At 34.4% G+C, this 14742-nt stretch overlaps 1 protein-coding gene across 1 annotated transcript in view; it reads right to left on the bottom strand.

Annotated features, from left to right (window-relative positions):
- LOC129226948 (ankyrin-2-like) overlaps positions 1 to 14742 on the bottom strand; it is a 227201-nt gene that overhangs the window by 23414 nt on the left and 189045 nt on the right. Inside the window, exons 40-44 of the mRNA XM_054861576.1 lie at positions 12725 to 12820; positions 12095 to 12343; positions 10859 to 11488; positions 7555 to 7659; positions 583 to 3519 (exon numbers count right to left, since the gene is read on the bottom strand). Coding sequence (XP_054717551.1) covers positions 583 to 3519; positions 7555 to 7659; positions 10859 to 11488; positions 12095 to 12343; positions 12725 to 12820 — 4017 coding nt within the window. The remainder of the gene's footprint in view (positions 1 to 582; positions 3520 to 7554; positions 7660 to 10858; positions 11489 to 12094; positions 12344 to 12724; positions 12821 to 14742) is intronic.

The raw sequence follows: 14742 nt of genomic DNA, 5'->3' as shown, positions 1-14742 counted from the left end.
CATCAAGCAACAAGCATAACATACTAAAATCGAAAAAAACAGCGAAATGAAATCAACAATGCATGTCAGTTACAAGAAAAAAATGCAGTTGCAAAAGCAAGCTTACACTTGAAGGCAAAAAAAAAAAAAAAAAAAAAAAAAAAAAAACGATATAAGAACGTCATTCACAACATAGCTTTGTAACATCACGCAAATAATAATAAAGCAATTTTAGAAATAAAAGCCAAAATTTATTTCGCTGCAATAAAAAACTGACAATCATTGGTAAGCATTGAGTTCACGAAATAAGCAAGCATAGTGGAAAGGTAATATGTTTTTTCAAATAAAAACCTAACTGCACGCAATTTGACTACCGCAAACAATATAAAAACTTTATTGCATTTAAAGAAATAAATAATATATAATACATCTCAAAGTATTTTGTTTCCTGTTTAAAAAACTGCCAGAAGTAAGAACAGAACATATGTGCAAAGAAATAAACGTAGAATAAAGCCGCAACAAAACTCTATAAAAATGCAAAGCGGCAGCTAAAACTGAAAACTGATGCCTACAATGACTTAGATTGTAAATGTGCCTAGGTACCTTCACGTTTTACAGTCATAGTAGGCCCTGGAATTCCTTCTCCAACAACTTCAAACTCAGCTTTTGACTGTTCTTCCTCGACGTATGAAAGATGTGTCATTTCTTTCTCGTTGTCATGGGTCCCAAATTCGTCACTAGCATGACTGCCTACTTCTACTTCTAAAGATGACTGCGGTAGCATTTGTCTGGAACAGGTCGCAACACGTTGGTCCGTTTGGTCAAAGTATTGCCTTGATTCCATAACAGTATCGATATTTTCAGATGAAAAATCTTTCCTTGACGGACTAGTAACAGAATCAAAAGATGATCTAAGGGGCGATAAAAGCAAAGTTTCTGTTTCTACTACCTTCAGACAGTCCCGAGTCTTCTCCTCGGAATAACCCAACTCTTTGGTTTCGTTTTCAGCATTAGTTTCGTATGTGATGCTGGTGCATATTTCCTCCTCTGTGGAAGGCGACACGTCTTCCTCAATGTCCGGTGCTTCATCTTCTGTTCGTACTTCCGAAAGTTCAACATCATTTCGGGATACAAAGTCGAGTAACTGCATCATTACATCCGTATCACACTGTTCAACTCTTGCTTTGTCATCAAATGATTCTGCTGTCGGAGAACTTCTTTTGTGCTGTTCCTCATCCAAAGTAGGTACACGATCTTCAAAGAGTCCATTTTCAGCGGCATCGGTTAGACTCCCTTCTTTCAGCATAATTTCGCCACTCTGGTCCAGCCACTCTTCAGTCCTTTTGTGAACGGGAGCTAAGTCTGACGGAAGAGAATATGCACCAGTTTCTTCCTCAATTTGAGTAACCGAATCTAAAAATTGGTTGAGCTTTTGAGTGGGCAAAGTCTTCGTTTCCTCACAAGAAGTTTCAATTTGTAGCTTTTTAGACGAAAATTTTTCCATCAACTTTTGTGAAGGAAGGTTATATACCTCACATGAGTGCTCCTTAAACTGTGTAACCTCCACAGATTCTAGAGTCTCCTTACCGGTTGTCTTTTTCCCCAATGATTCCCTGTAAATAATTTCTTCTAAATTTTCCTTCGTATGCTTTTCTCCTTCCTCATATTCAGCTTTTTCTACAGCAGTAGTAAGAGGAGTTCTCTTTTCAAGCGAATCTGATTGCCTTTCCTCGAAACTTTTCTCTAAGTCTAAATGCTGGCCCTCTATGGTCATCTCTTTGTGGAAGGAACAAGGCGTACCTAATGCTTCGTGACCCGTTTTATCGACAGAAACTTTGCTCACATCATCAGATACTTCAAGCACAGGTAAAAATTCAATTTCAACTGAATGGTCCTTGGAGGAACTGAAACAAGATTCATTGCTACCAACTGATCTGGACAAAGTTTCCTCGAAATGTATACCGGTTTCTCTTTCTTTCTCAATTTTTGCCCGTAATTCTTCTAAGCTAACAGAACCACGGTCTTTGAGCACTATTGTTTCATCTAAATTAACTACATTTGAATCAAGGAAAGAGTCTTGGACAATTTCTTCAGAGTGTGTAACTGATTGATCTAATATCACAGATTTTTCAATAGTCTCAGAAGACAACTTTTCTAAAACAACATCCTCTGAACTACCTACATTGCTTCCATCATAATGTTTCTTGCAAATACTCTCAGTCACAATGTCTTCAGAAAGTATATATTTTGTGCGTTGAGACGGGTCCAAGGAAGTAGTTTTTATTTTATCCTCTTGTGTTACCGAAATTTGATCCTCACGCTGATTCTTCGTGGACGTTTCAGCAACTTCTTTTCCTCTGCTACTAGTTTCTACTTTTTTCATTTCTTTCATGCTTTCACTTTCAGGTAAACGTTGAGATTCTACGTCTTTAGTCTCAGCTTTTGTGCAAATTACATCTTCAGACTCGATTAGCTTTTCTTGATCCTGAGTCACATCGGAGAAACTTGGCTCTGATTCATTTAAAACTACATTTGATTCAGCTTCTGCAACAGACAAAATTTTCTTTACACTATCTAAAGTTTCTTCTGTACAAATAAATATTTCACTTTTACCTAAGCTCGGTTCCATAGTTTCTTTAACAATGCTAATATTGTCAGGAGATTCTCTCTGCCACTTATTCTCCCCTTTATCCCCTGCTTCTTTCTTAAAAGCATCTATTTTGTTTTTGGATACTTCGTAGGAACTTTCAGTAAAACTTCTTAATGTTTTGCTTAAAAATTCTTCATCAGAAATTAATTTCTCATCTTGTTCAACTGCAGAGGAAATACTTGGACCAGAAAAGTCAGATACTCTGGCTACATCCTCAATATCTTTTCTCATATTGGTTTCAAAATCTAAAGATTCGGGCTCCTTACTTGCTAAAGTGTTACTTTCCAGCTTGTCTTCAGCGTCACTTCTCGGTATATTTTCTACCGAACATATTTCGACTTGTTCACTTCCAGGTGAAAATGTTTTCACCACAACTTCAACTTTTGTATCTTTACTGGAGTCAATAGTTTCCAAAACCTCTTTACTTTCATAAAGTGGTAATGAAACCTGCTTTTCCCGGAAAATAACTTCAGAAACCCTTTCTACTTCTATCGTTTCAACTTCACGTTCCTTCTCAACATCGCGGATGGTTTCAATGGAATCTTCATCATTCTTCTCCGATGTAGCAATGGTCCAGGTCTCCCTTTTTATTTCTTTGACCTCTGGAGGAGGAGTTTCCTCCTCAGAAGATTTTTCAAAGAATTTCAATCGATCAACAAAACTCAGCTGTTCTTCTGGACTTACGGTTGAAATGGCAGTGTCTTCAGTAATTATTGTTTCTAATCTGATTTCCGTTTCAACGCTAGATTTTGCTGTGTGTGTTGGGGTGACACTTGGCGAAGAAGACGAAAGAGAGAGTTTTTGGAAGAAATCTCGTTTTTCAGCGAAACTCAGTTCTGGTGATTCCGGTGTTTCTGCTTCTACTTGGAAAGCCTCAGTTTGATGATCACCTAATATTAGTGAGTTATGAGTACATTAATATTAATAAAATTTACACATCTTGATATACTGATATCAGCATATATTATGGCACAACCTGATCTGCTATTTCAATTTGGAATGGCTGGCTGAAAAATAACACACAAAATGACTTCGCTGTTAAATGATTGCATCATAAATAGAATTGTTTTAAACTTTTACGACAAGCAGTTTTCCTTCTGAAGCGATTTCGAAGATTTTTAAAAAATTAAACCATCTGTTTTTTCAGAAGAGAGAAAATAAGTTTCTACTGCGTTTTTATGTAACGACTTTTCAATGTCTTAAGGAATGTTGAATATCTTCATGTTAAGAGTTATTGCAAAAGTTTTTTAGTCGTGAAAGTATATTACTTTTTTACTCGAAACATTTTCTTTACTTCAGCAGCTTTTTTTAAAAGGACAATTGGAAAAAAAAAATCAAAATTTAGTTTTAGATTTTGTATAAGAAAGTATGATTACATATTTTGGGTTATCTTATAGGATCAGGCAAAATTACTAAACTCCACACCACGCATTTTCATTCAGGGGTAAAAAAAAATTTGGAAACATTTCACCGAGATTAACACTTTTTAAATCCAATTCATAATATATGCATTGTTTGTAAGTTTGTTCGATTTATGAGCTATGGTTTAACGTTAAGTCTCGTTTAATACATAGTTAGTACGCTTACAAAAATACGATTAAAATGTTAATAATTAGCTAACATGTTAAAATTTTCTGATAATCAGCAATTTTTAAAAGTTACGTGAAATAGAAACAAACAACCATGACACACGTAACAGAATAAAGAGTAGTAATAATAATAATAAAAAAGAAAATGGTACGTACTTTTATTTTTCCGCTTTTTAATTAAAAAAAATATCTGATCCATAAACTGATCAGTTGCAAAAATTACGGAAACTATTTCATGCAATTAGTAATAGTAGCCGCACGAGTAGTTATTACCGTAGTAGTCAACCTTTCGCTTATATAAAACGTTTCTATGCCCAAAATGAACTGTCTCAAAGTCTAGCCTCAGCTTTTCGGAGCTGAACAATCCTAATGTTCAGATGTCAGTCACAACTTCCGATATGTAGTCATCATAGAAATTACCATCACACCATTCGCGAGTGATGGTCATTAATATAAAGCATAGAGATGCAGAGGTAATGAGGAGGGAGATATGGACCTTCATTGACACTACTCTTGGTGAAGCATCGAAATTCCTCCCCAGAAAGAGTTCAGTTCTACAAATGTCAATTTGACAGAACTCGCCGTAGCAGTATCACTATCTCATTTCAACCATAGCAGCGAACGAACACTTCACAACAATGCAGATGCTTTAAGAATGCTTCTTTTGAAACAAAAGTAGATATTATTCGTTACTTTTCGGGAGTCTAATGATTATAATGTTTAATAATAAGAATACGGAATCTTGCCTAAATAACTACAACTTATCAGGAAGAATCAAAAGAGAACGACACAGAGACAAAGAATTTTGGTGTTTGGTGAGCGTGGGACGAAAATTCGGAGGATACATCGGAATGATGTTTCCTGGCTTAAGATCTTTCAAAATAATAAATAAATAAATAATCGGATTGAAACATTTCCTTTGACAAATATTTTACGGGAGAGGGCGGGGAACACCGCTTTTCCTTTTGCATAGTACTGCTTATGTTGCTCTAGTTTTAATATTTAGTTATTCATTTTTTATTTATTACTTTTTAGTGATATTTTTGCGATATATTAAAGTTTATTTAAAGCCTGAAAAAATAAAACAAAAATTGGGAAAATAGGTCAATAAAAACTGAAGAAACGTTTAAAGATTGATTTTACCAGAGCCTTGCACGTTTAACAAAGTGAGAAATAAAAAATACGTTGCGTGCGATAAAAAGAAGAAACGGCTAAATCTAAAGTAAGAACTGTGTTTAAGCGTGCTTAAAGCAACTAGTTGCTATATAAATGCAAGAATATGGACTTAAAAGAATTAAAATTCAAAGTATGTTTTAACAATATGTGTTTTCAATCTCACATTCTAATAATATTTAGAATTTCACAACGTTTGGGGATTTCCTCACCGCTTATTTTTATTACTGATTTATTATTTTACCAAGGTCATTTGTATTTATTAAAACAAATTTTAAATACAGTTTGGAAAAAAAAGGAAGTAGTTTCAGTTAAATTACAAGTGTAACATGGCATGCGTGCGCCAGGGTCCGATTGACAGGCAGTGGGATTCCAGTTCTGTTAAAATTTTGCTCTCCCCACCCCTCTCCACACTATAAACATATATTTACTCACCATCAGAGCTAATTATGACCAAGAAAGACAGAATTAAAATAAATGAACTAATTAATAGGTATAACTCTATTTTTAATTCTAAATAATAGAAAAAAAAATCATTCATATAAAAACCAGCTTTTAGTTGTTCTCTGTCAGGGCCTTGTTTACATCTCCCCCTCAATCATATGTATAAAATACATTCATACAGTACAACACAAAGCCTTAAATACAACAACGTTCTGCTATGACTGGGGAATGTAAGGAATGTGAATTATACAGTCTGACTCAGAAAAAAAGCGCGTGATCTTGGATGAGCTCATTTATGTCTGTGTTGAAAGAGGACAGATTCTTAGATTGATGCAACTGCAATAACCGTTATGAACAAGGCGAACCAGCTTTCATCACGTCCATTTTAACAAACGGAACTGTTTAAGCCTAAACACTTTGAAGTCAATTTGTGAGAGCCAGACTTTAATAAAGTGGTCATCTTGTGTTTTGAACAAATAATGCTTCAATTTTATACTTTAATATAAGTAAATTAGCTACATAATACTTTTTTTTTTTTTTGCATTCCTTATGCATACCCTCGAGACTGGATGTATCCAAAAAGGTGCACACGATCGACAAAACGCATTACGAAGAAAGGAAACTTAAAGGTATTGGACACCTAGGGCCCAATATTTAGATTTTTTTTTGCAGACAAAGGACTTGCTTACTTTTATCTTGATAGCAGCGGTGCACTCGCAAAGTGATCGGCACCAAAACGATAATGAAAACTAACTGTTTTGGGAAAAGTTCAGGGTTTAGTAGAGTGCTGCCGATGACGCAAACAGTTCTTTTGACTATTGAAGGTCTTATGTTATAAACGAGCTCTAACTGGAATGAAACCAGATGGGAGGGATGTGCCCCCCCCCCTTCCCCCACATCGGACAGGGTGCCACTAAGTTTATAAACGCACACGCCAAAAATTCGTTTTCAAATCCCGCCATGGTCTGGGGATTTTTCAAGACGCAGAACATTGTTGGAGTCATATGATTGTGCGACAGGTTAAACACTCTTTGAGTATCTATTTTGCTCGAACACTCTTGGATACATAAAGTTTAATGTAATTAAGTACAGTTTATTAAGTAACTTTTAAGCTCTGCTAAATTAAATTCCTAGATCTATTTCGCATCGTCGTAGTCACCACGTTTGATCATTAAGAGAAATCGCCACCTTTGTAAAACCAAGTTCGTCCACGAATGATGTCACTCTACGAGGGAGGGTCTGTAACAATTTTAGACGAGGGGAAGGGAGGGGATAGCAAGAAGTGTCACATCCCATCTTTTCTAGAGAACTATGTTAAAAAAAAAAAAGAGCATGGCACGTGACAAGGGGAGGGAAGTAGGTAAGGTTTAGCGTGAAACTTTGTGACAGAGGGAAGAGGGGGTCAAAAATGTTGAAAAAAAGTGCGTTGTCATTTATATGGACAGCCACAAAAACTAAGAGTTGAGAAGACATTGTTTGAGAAACAAAGGTTTTCAATCAGACGTAATCTCTCCCAGGGTTAATATATTGAACTGATATCGCCGAAATTTGGTATAGTTGGCTGGAACCTTCCTAATCAAAACTTTTCCAAGTTTTACTCAACTGAAAGACTTTGCAACTGTTTTACATAAAAACATATGCAGCGTTAATAAAGGTAATGCATGCATTTGAGAACGAAATGTTGTACTAAATAGGACGAAAAAATATATTCTGTCTTACCTTCTCCAACTGAAATGCCGTCTGGAGTTTTACCGACAATAGTCATATGTGTTGTCCTTTGAATAATGTGTGTTGTTGATCCACTTCCATCTACTTCAGTTTTTTCTAAGTAAAGAATTACATTTTTCAAAACAAAAGCGTAATGTCTAGAAAAATGATCAAAATTCTTCGTATATTTGAATTTTTTTTCGCATAAGCACTTAAGTTATTTCAAAATTTTATACAAACATTCCAGAAATTAAATTTTAATCTATTAATCTATGCATACTAAAAAGTGTAAAATATAATTAACTTAATATATTTAATTATTTAAATAATTAAGATATGTATCATTTTCAAGTTTGTCCCAAGGTTTTCATGTCACTCTCCTGGCCTTAAATTAAGTTTAATTATTACACGTAAAAAGGAATTTTCAAACTACTGTAGGGAAAACTAGGGAGGTTTCACCCATAGAAGACTTGACTCATAGGGATTTTTTCCATGAAAAGGATATTTAGTGAAAAATTTGTACGTACATATTACTGGTTAACCAATCACACAACAGTATGTTTCAGGGCGAAGCCATTTCAGAAATTTTAGTGGTTTTCAAGAAATTCAGCGCTAAATAAACTGCAGCTCTTAAGTAAAATTCGAACATTTTGAAATTTGTTGATTTTTAACCTACAGTTTTGAGGGAAATGAATTTTAAAAGTATACATATTTTAGTCAGTTTTCTAGTTATATATGATTATGCAGTTGTTTTATATAACTTTTATCTAAGTTGCTAAAAAGTTAAGGTAAACAGAAGAAAGTTACCTAGGGAGCTTTCCCCCAACTTAATTAGGATATTTGATCCAGAGACTAATATGATGCTTTTGTTTTAATTTGATGTTTTTTCAATGAGGTTTTATAGAAAATATTGTGATTTAGGTCTTAATGACTTAATTTTATTCAAGCAATATTGTGAATATGAAGGCATGATTTTTTTAACTTAATGAATAACTAGAATATTTTGGTTCAATAAATTGTTTTTATTTGACAAATAACTAAAATACTGTTCATCTTTAAGCCCAATGCTTTGTTACTTAATGAAATAACAAATAAACTATTGTTTAGGTCTGAGCTCATAAAGTATTTAACTAGATAAATAGAGACTTTTGTGTTGAAAAGTAAAGTAAGAAATAACAACGTCAAAAAACACAAATTGCAGTTTAATGCAGACACGTGTTTCGGCGTTACATGGAACGTTTTTTTTTTCAATGCAAATAAATAAATAAATAAAATAATAATAACTCAGCTTATGGATGAAAAGACATCCGTGCTTTTTGACGTTATTATTTCTTACTTCATTGAATTAGACTTCTGCTTTTCTCCTGATGTCGAACAAGATTAGTTAAAAAAAATTCGTAACACTTCACCTAAAGAATGAACAATTGTTTTCATTCACTTCAAGTATCCATCATTAAAGCAAAAAACACCATCAACCTGCGTCTTTACTTTCAATATCTATGAGTGTTCTTACATTCATAAAGAGGGTCATATCTCCCTAAGAGTTGGGTCAAATCTCCATAGATCTAGAGACACTTAACCCATGTAGACTTGGGGAATTTTCTTCTTCTATCTATCGTCATGTTTTTTCTCTACACATTAGGTGAACATAACCACTTTCTGCTGTAGAGCGCATATCTAACATCTATCGCTCACCTAGTGACTGACGTAACCCCTGACAACACACTTGGCTTCATAAACCTTTTCAAATGGTTGTCAATGCTGAGACTGCCTACTATCTACCGTCATGTTTTTTCTCTACACATTGGGTGAATGGAACCACTTTCTGCTGTAGAGCGCATATCTAACATCTATCGCTCACTTAATGACTGACGTTACCCCAGATAACACACTTGGGTTCATAAACCTTTTCAAATGGTTGTCAATGTTGTGACTGACATTTTAAAACGTTGCATGTCCTACCTGAGAACCTTTTCAAATTGAAATACACTGCTTCTTTTTCAAACTATATATTATTGCTTGTGAAAAATTATAATTCACTTTATAGAGGCAGAAAAAGATATTTCTTCAGTAAGGAATGTAAAATATGCCCGTGTTCATCAGTAAGATATAAAGGTATTTTTTTAATTTTGTGTAAGCTATGTGGATAGTTGCTGCTATCTTTTTCCCCCTTTCTTCCTCCATTAAAAAAAAAAAAAAAAAAAACATTCCTATATTTGTGAATTGGTTGGTTCTAAGTAGAGTCGCTATATAGATAGGTCGACGCATCAGCTAAAGTTTTAGCCATTTTGGATCGGATTTTTCATTGTTGAACTGCTTGGATTACCAACAGCAAAGTTTCGGATTTCGCCAAATTCGCAGAAGAAAATATTTTATTTTATAAACAATTCACGTGCCGCTAATAATTGCTTACAGTGAAGAATCACCAACGCGATAACTCACCAGAAAAGACAACCACTCAAACACGCGCTCCGATCCAAAAAGGCTGATCTTAAGCTGATGCGTCGGTTCGTACATATAGGGGCCTTAGTTCTAAGTAGCTCGAAAACTTGACGTGATAGACGAAAACTGAGATCATTTTTAGACTTAGAGACCAATAGCAAAATGAAAAAGGCACTTTTCTAAAACAGTCGAATTGCTGTTTTCTTGTCTTGTCTAACCTTAATGTAAATAGCTCAATAGCCAGTACCGACGCATAAACTTGGAAAATACTTTGTTTTCACAAATACCTTAAATCAGTTGGTGCCTTTTTTTACGCGAGGGCCATACCTCATATTCAGATGAATCTATAAATAAGAAAATGAGCTGAATATTAACTGATACTTAATTCTTACTTCTTACAAGTGTATTGATTGCACTATTTTGGGTTTGTTTAAATTTGTTTTCGTCAATCTTGGACATCTGAAGATTTTTATTAACCCCCCAAAATCCCGTTTGATTCGCAGTAATTTTTTACCAAAAACAAAAGTCAAACCCTAAATGTGATTAAAGTTAGAACGAAATGTTAACTGTATTGTATCGAAAATGTGATGCTAAATTTTTACCAATATTCTCAAAATAATTTCGTGGTTCTCTTCGGTATAAAAATACAGATGAATAAATCTGTAAAATACTATTGATTGAAAACAGGTAAATTAGAAAATTAGCTGAAAATCAATTAAAATCTTCTGAAATACTCCTACAAAATAATATGTTCCATTTAAGTTAGCTCATGATGAAAAACATTTAAAAAATGTTGTCTTACCTTCAATAGTAGCGTCAGTACTGTCACTTTGTTCTAGTTTAGGTACATTTATTTTGTCTTCCGAAATTATACCTGATTTTCTTTTATCTCTTATCACCGTAGCTTCTGATATTAGCACTTTTGAGCTGCCTATACTATTTAATTGTTTGCATAAACCACTATCTTTTTCCACTTCACAGAATATTTCATCAACAACATTAGATAATGCTTCCCTTTCTGTAAGGTTTCCCGTGTTAGATGTTTCTGAAGAGCTAACCTCACTTTCTGAACTTAGTTGCTGCTTGTGAGTACTATTTTCAGCCGACACGAGATTTGGGAAATCTGTTCCCTCGAATGAGAGACTGGTAGTGCTGGGAACTATGGATTTTTCATTTACCTCTTCCCCTCTACTATCGTAACTTAAGGTATCATCACGCACTTCAGCAGATTTTGGTGATGCATCAAAGATCTCTTGCATGTAAAAATTGTCTATTGATGGACTAGAAGAAGAAAAACCGGACTTCTTAGATTCAATGATTATTTCTTCTTCAACATGTTTAATGAAATCCGGAGTTTTATGCAAACTACTTTCGGGTTTAATCCTCGAATCTACTTCACTTAAGCAATGAGCTGCTGCGGAAATTGTTTTTTCATCTATAATTTTGTCTTCGAGATAGATATCAGAAGTCTTTTTTATGCAAAGTTCTTCTGTAACAAGCTCATCTTTAGAATAACAAAAGGTTTCGTTTTCCTTCGAAGGAATAACACTAGTACTTGTTTGAATGACTGGATCATATATTTCTTGCATGTATACAGCATCAATATTTACAGTTTTGACATGGCTGTACTCAGCTGTGCTAGTTAATATTTGTTCTTCTACTCTTTTAATTTGTTCCGGTACATCAATATGATGTGAATATTTGTCTACCTTTCTTGTAGATTTGGACGATGTTTCACCAACGGAAATTCCTTCTTCATCTCGTCGTTCTGATTCTGATACATTTTTTTCTGTCGAAAATGATTTCTCAGAATAAATGTCAGATACCGAGGATTTGCCATGATGAACTTCCTTCAAGTCAACTCCAGAGTCAGTACTACTCTCTAGCGCACTTTCTTCAGACAATAACTGATCATGCAAAGTAAAAATTTTATCTTCTGCTCCTGCTTCAAATTCTTTTTTTCTCCTTTTATCACATTCTGTGGACTTTTTGGAAGGTATTCGTTTTGGAGAACCAACGACAGAAAAAGGGGGTTGCGTAGCAAAAACATTCCGAAATGATTCAATAACTAAAATTTTATTTACAGTTTCAGAATCGTTTGGACGAATACTTTTTGAACCAATATCATGCAAAATCGAGAGATCATCCACTTCAACAACATCACTACTGTCGCCTTGGGGATCTATTTCTGTATGTTCTTCAAGAAATTCTTTCACAGTTGATTTTGTCAGATCTCGCAATTTATGCTGAGGAGCCATATCATTTAAATCAACTCCAGCATCTGGTTCGACGTTGTCAGAACTTGGTGTGCCTAAAGTTCGGCTGATATCGTCTAATGAATCGGACTTTAAGCTGCTCTCTGTTGGACAGTACGATATATTAGAGTGGAGGGAAAATGGACCATCAAGCGGACTCGTATGAGCCGAATGCATTTCTATTTGGATGGTTTGGGTAGAAGTGTTTTCTCTGTGAGTTTGAGCTATATTAGATGCGTAACTCAAACTGGACGGTGATAAATTATCAGGCAAAAATGGACTACTCGCAGTGTCAGCAGTTACAGGAGAATCTGTCCCTATACCTGTATCTAACATAATATCGGACAATGGACTGGTTGATTTTTCAAGTTTAATCAAGAAATCATTTGAAATTTGTTCATTCTCGTTTTTCTTTGGAAATTGTGATTCGGAAAACGCTTCCTTTTCCCTTGATGTGGCAGAGTTTTCTGCTTGTAAGGACTCACCATGATCATCGACGTCCATAAAAACAGTTTCTGATTTTAAGAAGTCTTCTACAACAGACGATTTAATATCTAGCTCTTTGGACAGAGTCCGAACGTCTGTAAAAGGTTTAGGAGACATTTCTGTGCTTTTAGAACAAAACTTGCCAGTCTCGCTATGTGGAGCTTGCATTGGAGGGGCATCGTAAGTCTGCACAAAGTATTCGCTTTCTTCTTTTTCTATTCCCGATGGTCCAGCAGTCAGAACAGCAATGGGGCTCAAACCTTTGTCTACTCTACAAGGCAATTTCTGCTCAAATTTGCTTCCATCATGAATAGGGCTTAAACGTTTTCGAGTTCTGAAGCCTTTTCTTGTTGAGATTAGTTGATTTGGTTTGATGCTCTCCACTTTTTCTGAACATGGGCTTGTACACATTTCTTTCGTCTCAATCTCAGAAACTTCTTTCACAGGGGAAAGTGGCAATTCTTGAAGACATATCAACTTTTCTGGTGTCGTCAGCTGTGCACCTACTGGGAGTTTGGAGGACAACAGTATCTTTGTTTCAAAAATCGATTTTGTTGGAGACACTTTCTTTGAGCACAGGTCCTTGAACTTTGTTGGAGATAGCGTTTCTTCTTCGAGGTCCTCCTCGAGTTCTGGAAGTTTTCGATAAAATATGTTTTGAGCAAGAAGTAATATGGATTTCAGCCACCTATGAATTCAATCTTGCCACATCATACATGCAAACATAAAGAATTAACAAATAAGAATTTCCACTGGAACTATTGAGCAAAGATAATTTGGTAATTGAGAAAAGGGATGGCAATCTACAAGCTAATAACGATAAATCATATCATGCTTCTACTACACTGCTCAAAATAAAATCTAATGCAGAAGCTACAGTGACACCTGAATCACTTATTAAAGCTAAGGCTCCATTATTGGAGCATTCCTTCGGCAGTTAGTAAGTACATTACATCAATTAAAAACTCAAAAATCTTTTTTAAAAAAAAGTACATTAAATGATTTTCTTCATGAGCAAAATTTTAAAACTGTTTACTTTGATTAAAATTTCTTTCTTTCAAAATCCGTTTATTTAACAATTTAAAACGCTGTATCAAAAACATTTTCCATGTATTATCCAAACATAAAAAAATAATTTGAGATAATCCCATTTTAATCAAAACACCTCGTGTTTTAGTTATGTTTTCGTAAACTTGAACATCAAATTGACCAGATAAAAGTGAAAATATAATCGAGTAAATGAATGAGTGATGTGTAAGTTTTATATTTTGTTCAGAAGAAAACAGCAAAGAGCAACTGGATGCTACATAACATTAATTTAATTACCATGTTAAGTGTCAAATCGTAGAAAAATGTTAACCCTGATTACACTTTTCATATTTCTTTGTAAAAAAATGACAATCACAGCGCCATTTATTTCAAACTCGTAACATGTAATATCACTCTGAAATACACTTTTAGAGTGATATTACGTGTCTTAAACGTATCAAAATGAAAAAATCGTTTGTCATAAATCGATTCAAAACAACAAAATCTTAACCCCGGTATCACATCAAAAAGAATGAAAATATGCTTAGCGATGATATTTTTAGTTCATATAATTAACTAAGTAAATGTTGGGTTACAGTTTTTTTAACCATTTCAATTTATTATGGTTAAAAGCATTTCAGTTTTGTTAAACATATTTTAAAGAATTTTTTTTTTCCAAGGAAACTGAAAAGCTTCATTTGTTCATTTAGGATTCGGAATATTTTTTATTGTGTCAGTCAATTTGTACATGCAGTTACTGAAATATTTTTACTGCAATATATTCGTATTTAAGTCAGGAGAGCTTCAATTTAAACCATATATGAGGCAATGCGAAGCAAAGGAATGCAGGTGGACAGTTTCAAGTTTTGAATAAAACGCGTTTAAAGATTAGCTCCTAGGTAGGCTTTCATTGAAATTTTTTTCTAAATCATGCTGTATAACAGCAACTACCAGGGCTACTAGTACCATATCTTGCCCCAAGACAGAG

Source organism: Uloborus diversus, chromosome 7 (genome assembly GCF_026930045.1).
Source record: "Uloborus diversus isolate 005 chromosome 7, Udiv.v.3.1, whole genome shotgun sequence".
Classification (NCBI taxonomy): Eukaryota; Metazoa; Arthropoda; class Arachnida; order Araneae; family Uloboridae; genus Uloborus; species Uloborus diversus.
The sequence above is the reverse complement of the archived record's forward strand: the minus strand, read 5'-3'. Positions and strand labels throughout refer to the sequence as shown.